Source organism: Oncorhynchus mykiss, chromosome 20 (genome assembly GCF_057628025.1).
Source record: "Oncorhynchus mykiss isolate SJ-2025 chromosome 20, ASM5762802v1, whole genome shotgun sequence".
NCBI lineage: Eukaryota > Metazoa > Chordata > Actinopteri > Salmoniformes > Salmonidae > Oncorhynchus > Oncorhynchus mykiss.
This window is the reverse complement of record NC_143041.1, coordinates 9,698,947-9,704,946: the sequence shown is the minus strand read 5'-3', so window position 1 is coordinate 9,704,946 and position 6,000 is coordinate 9,698,947. Positions and strand designations below refer to the sequence as shown.

Sequence of the window (6,000 nt, the reverse complement as noted above, 5' to 3'; positions counted from 1 at the left end):
GCGTAACAGGCAGGCTCCTCGTGGAGTGCAATGAGAGGCAGGTGGATAGAGCGTTGGACTAGTTAACTGTAAGGTTGAAAGATTGAATCCCCCAAGCTGACAAGGTGAAAATCTGTCGTTTTGCCCCTGAACAAGGCAGTTAACCCACCGTTCCTAGGCCGTCATTGAAAATAAGAATGTGTTCTTAACTGACTTGCCTAGTTAAATAAAGTTGTATTTTTTTTCAATTGTCAATCAGCGCCCAAAAATACCGATTTTCGATTGTTATGAAAACTTGAAATCGGCCATTCAGATTAATCGGTCGACCTCTATTCTCTATACCACTTGTATTTCATATACCTTTGACAATTGGATGTTCTAATAGGCACTTTAGTATTGCCTGCCTAATCTCGGGAGTTGAGAGGCTTGAAGTCATAAACAGCACTGTGCCTCAAGCATTGCTAAGAGCTGCTGGCAAACACAGTAAAGTTTGAATGAATGCTTACGAGCCTGCTGCTGCCTACCACCGCTCAGTCAGACTGCTCTATCAAATATCAAATCATTGACTTAATTATAATATAATAATCACAGAAATATGAGCCTTTGGTCATTAATATGGTCAAATCCGGAAACTATTATTATTCTTCCAGTGAAATACGGAACCATATTTGTGTTCTACAATGTTGAAAATAGTAAAAACTAAAAACCCTTGAATGAAGGTGTCAGTTTTGACTGTTACTGTGTACTTAATTTTTTGAAACCTGAACGTTTTAATAGATACTATGAGGCATGTCTTACCTTGCTTCAAAGTAGCGTATTAGATCTCTCTTCATACATTTCTAATGGATATTTTCGTCTCTGTCACATGAAACCACTTGCATGTGCAGTGCCCTTTTTAACAACTCTGTTTTCCCGCAAATTGCTTTATGGAACAAACATTCACGCATGGCTTATTGCCTTGTGTGTATTACTGCGCTTACAATGTGAAGAAATAATAGGTTATCAACATTTTAAGCTAAACGTTCTGATCTGTTGCATCAGACTCATTGCTTGTAAACTTTTTTTTTTATGTAGCCTAGGCCTTCTGGTTGTATGAATTTGGGATCTATCGTCCCCCAACTGTCCCAGAGTCTGTTTGGAATAGGCTATTTCTTTCTTGACAAGCAAGTCTATAGAATAGCCTAAACTTTTCTACTATAGTAGATTGACATAGGCTTGTGATTGTGCTGTTCGTTACTCATCTTGTTGGCTGACTGAGGAAAAGTAGATTTGGACAGTTATTCTAACATGTTCAAAGTGCACATCAGAATTCATCGACTTCCATGTTCTTTTAATATGAATTGCCATATTTGAACTATTATTTCTGTCATGAGCACTGTGGGTTGACACCCTAATCAGGTTACTCACCCAATGAGCACCGTGGGTGGACTCCCTAATCAGGTTACTCACCCAATGAGCACCGTGGGTGGACACCCTAATCAGGTTACTCACCCAATGAGCACCGTGGGTGGACACCCTAATCAGGTTACTCACCCAATGAGCACCGTGGGTGGACACCCTAATCAGGTTACTCACCCAATGAGCACCGTGGGTGGACGCCCTAATCAGGTTACTCACCCAATGCATATGGGTCCGGTACATTTCTAAAACGTCTGTAAAATTCAAATGTTGCCTGTCAAATGTCCAGCGCCACATTTTCCTAACGGAAACCCTGGGTGCAGCTCAATATTAAGGTGTTCCAATTGTTTTGTACACTCGGTGTGTGTAATTTTATTGTCAGAGTAAAATCTTTAACATTTCCCTAGGAACTCACTTGATGAAGTCCACAGGACTTAAAAGGAATGAATTCAACAGCTAGGTCTGTCACTAACAAATACAGTCATGGTTGGTAACTCCACAATTCACTCGATAATGCAAGGCAGGATCCCACAGAAATATGCAAATTAGGCTTTACATCATGCGGTGTTAAAACACTAACCCTACAGGTGTTGCTGTCACACTTTCTCAGTGTAAGAAATTGTCAGCACTAAGCAGTGTTAAATTAACACAAACGTGTGGGTCGCTATAGACACAGGAACAGTTTTAATTTGAACCCTCAGTGTTGATTCAACACTGGAACATTTGCTGTGTGTGGGAAGTCTTTGTCTCTGTGTCTAATTTAGGGGGGGGGGGGGGGGGGGGGTTGTCTCTCTGCGTGTAAGAATATGGTGGAAAAGGGAAACATAGTGGCACCCCTAGCTCCATGTAATCAAAACACACACACATTCCCAGGATCTCCCACTCCAGTAAGAGGAATCTCCCTTTCCTGTGCCAGGTACTAGCAGGGCCCAGTTTGAACACATGACTTTCCCCCTTAAGCCATGGGCTTGTGGAAGAGGCAGGAGACGCCCTCCACACAGTTTGTCATAACAGCTGTTTTGGGAATGCTAGGGGGCCTCCTTGAGTCGGGAAAGACGTGTGAGAGAGGTGTGCAGAGACTCTTTCCACCTCTATCTTCTCTGTCCTCTTCCAGTCAGTGGAATTCCAGAGTTCTGTTTTTAGAACACAATTGCCATGGTTTCTGTTTATCTGTTCTGACACTGTCGGTCTGTCCCCTGGCTGCTCCGTCTCTGCCCTGTTCCCAGCGCATTGTTCTGTTTCCCCCCCCCCCCCCCCCCACCTTTTTAAAAACCGACCCACCCCATGTTCCATACTGCGCATGTTCTGTACCTAAGTTGGTACAACCGACACTAGTTTTGAACTGACAATAAATGGCATAACAATGCTGTTAAGAAGCGTTGGAAATAACATCGTTTCACCATTTACTCTGCAGTCGGAACGTATTCAGACCCCTTGAATTTTCCACATTTTGTTACGTTACAGCCTTATTCTAAAATTAATTAAATCATTTTTTCTCTCCACAATCTACATCCAATACCACATGACAAAGCAAAAACAGCTTTTTAGAAATGTTTGCAAATGTATACATTTTTTTTTTTTTTTTAAGTATTCAGACCCTTTACTCAGTATTTTGTGAAGCACCTTTGGCAGTGATTACATCCTAGAGTCTTCTTGGGTATGACGCTACAAGCTTGGCACACCTGTATTTGGTGAGTTTCTCCCTTCTCTGCAGATCCTTTCAAGTTCTGTCAGGTTGGATGAGGCACGTCTCTGCACAACTATTTTCAGGTATTTCCAGGGATGTTTGATCGGGTTCAAGTCCGGGTTCTGGCTGGGACATTCAGAGACTTGTCCCGATGCCACTCCTGCGTTTTCTTGGCTGTGTGCTTGGGGTTTTCCTGTTGGAAGGTGAACCTCTGCCCCCAGTCTGAGGTCCTGAGTGCTCTGGATCAGGTTTTCATCAAGGATCTCTCTGTACTTTGCTCCATTCATCTTTCCTTTGATCCTGACTAGTCTCCCAGTCCCTGCCACTGAAAAACATCTCCACATTATGATGCTGCCACCACCATGCTTCACCGTAGGGATGGTGCCAGGTTTCCTCCAGACGTGACGCTTGGCATTCAGAACAAATAGTTTTAATCTTGGTTTCATCAGACCAGAAGATTCTGTTTCTCTTTAAAAAACCCTCCAACACTCTACTCAACAAACTGGATGCAGTCTATCACAGTGCCATCTGTTTTGTCACCAAAGCCCCACACACTACCCACCATTGCGACCTGTACGCTCTCGTTGGTTGGCCCTCGCTTCATACTCGTCGCCAAACCCACTGGATACAGGTTATCTACAAGTCTCTTCTAGGTAAAGCCTCGCCTTATCTCAGCTCAACGGTCAGCATAGCAGCACCCACTCGTAGCACGCGCTCCAGCAGGTATATCTCACTGGTCACCCCCAAAGCCAATTCCTCCTTTGGTTGTCTTTCCTTCCAGTTCTCTGCTGCCAATGACTGGAACGAACTGCAAAAATCCCTGAAGCTGGAGACTCATATCTCACTCACAAGCTTTAAGCACCAGCTGTCAGAGCAGCTCACAGATCACTGCACCTGTACATAGATGGGCTGTTTACAGATGGGCTATCTACCTACCTCATCCCCATACAGTACTTATTTATTTATCTTGCTCCTTTGCACCCCAGTATCTCTACTTGCACATTCATCTTCTGCACATCTACCATTCCAGTGTTTAATTGCTATATTGTAATTACTTCGCCACCATGGCCTATTTATTGCCTTGACTCCCTTATCTTACCTCATTTGCACTCACTGTACATATACTTTTTGTTTTATTTTGTTCTACTGTATTATTGACGTTTGTTTATTCCATGTGTAACTCTGTATGTGTTGAATTGCTATGCTTTATCTTGGCCAGGTCGCAGTTGCAAATGAGAACTTGTTCTCAACTAGCCTACCTGGTTAAATATATATGTGTGTGTATGTGTGTATATATTTTTAAAAAATAATATAAGTGGTCTGAGCATCCCTTAGGTGCCTTTTGGCAAACTCCAAGTGGGCTGTCATGAGCCTTTTACTGAGGAGTGGCTTCCAGCTGGCCACTCTACCATAAAGGCCCAATTGGTGGAATGCTGCAGAAAATGCTTGTCCTTCTGGAAGGTTCTCCCATCTCCACAGAGGAGCGCTGTCAGAATGACCATTGGGTTCTTGGTCACTTCCCTGACCAAGGCCCCTCCCCTTGATTGTGCAGTTTGGCTGGCGGCCAGCTCTAGGAAGAGTCTTGTTGGTTCCAAACCTCTTCCATTGAAGACTGATGGAGGCCACTGTGTTCTTGGACTTCCAATGCTGCAGAACATTTTTTGATGCAGATCTGTCTCGGAGCTCTACGGACAATTCCTTCGACTTCATGGCTTGGTTTTTGCTCTGACATGCACTTTCAACTGTGGAACCCTTTTATATAGACTGGTGTATGCCTTTCCAAATCATGTCCAATCAATTGAATTTACCACAGGTGGACTCCAATCAAGTTATAGAAACATCTCAAGGATGATCAATGGAAACAGGATGCACCGTAGCTCAATTTCAAGTCTCATAGCAAATGGTCTGAATACTTATGTAAATAAGGTATTTCTGTTTTTTTACTTTTATACATTTGCACATATTTCTTAACCTGTTTGCTTTGTCATTATGGGGTATTGTGGGTTGATTGACAAACATTTTTTACATTTCGTTTTTATAAATTTTAGAGCAAGGCAGTAATGTAACAAAATGTGGAAAAAGTCATGGGGTCTGAATACTTTCCGAATGCACTGTATATCAGCTCTTCATTTGGGAGATCGACAAGGCTGGCTGTCTTTTATGGCCTGTCTTCAGAGTGCCTTGAAATCACAACTTCCAAGGGGAGAGCATTAATCTGCCCTTTCACTCTCCAAACAGCAGTCACAGCCCAGCTACGGTCTCCATGGAGACGCTTCGGATGAGTCATCCGTTTCATAGAGAACATTCCTGTGTCGCCCCGCTGGGAGCGGACGGTATCAATCATGCCTGACCTTTGACATCCAGCCCCGGCCACTAATCAAAACAGGCCATGTATCTGAATGGACTTCCATGAGACAGCAGTCAACAGGCAGGAATGAGGGCGATTAGAGGAATATAGTGACCTGTGGAAAGACGTCAACACCATTCATTCTACAGACAGTTATCAGAGGACCAAAAGGGCTGGGAAAGATGGCTCAGTGTAGTTATAAACTACAGGCATAACCTTTCAACTCATTGTCCCTAACCCCGGGAACTTTTGTCTGCATTACAAAGTTCCTCCACCAACATTATTTTTTTTAAACAACAAAACAATGCATTTACAGTGGTTTACTTATTCAACACACTGCCTCTATGAAACTAGTTCCCCATGTCTATAGGCTGTAGTTGCATGCTACTTCACAGTAAAGGTCTGGCTGTATGTAAGTGGTCATGTGTGTTTCTCTCTTCTCGTGCACAGATTGAGCGGCGCATGGAGATGGTGCGCGTGGTGTCCCACAATACACACAAGAGGATGGTCACGTGTCTGCAGGGCCACATTGGCACCGACGCAGAGAAGAGACATGTAAGTACACATTATTAACATTATTCCTGGCCAA

At 43.4% G+C, this 6,000-nt stretch overlaps 1 protein-coding gene across 14 annotated transcripts in view; it reads left to right on the top strand.

Moving 5' to 3' along the window:
• The window catches only part of arhgap17a (Rho GTPase activating protein 17a), a 49,350-nt gene that overhangs the window by 21,840 nt on the left and 21,510 nt on the right, over nt 1-6,000 (top strand). For all 14 annotated transcript variants that reach the window (XM_090211879.1, XM_090211878.1, XM_090211882.1 and 11 more), the window contains exon 3: nt 5,862-5,966. In XM_090211879.1, the coding sequence (XP_090068005.1) occupies nt 5,862-5,966 (105 nt within the window). The remainder of the gene's footprint in view (nt 1-5,861; nt 5,967-6,000) is intronic.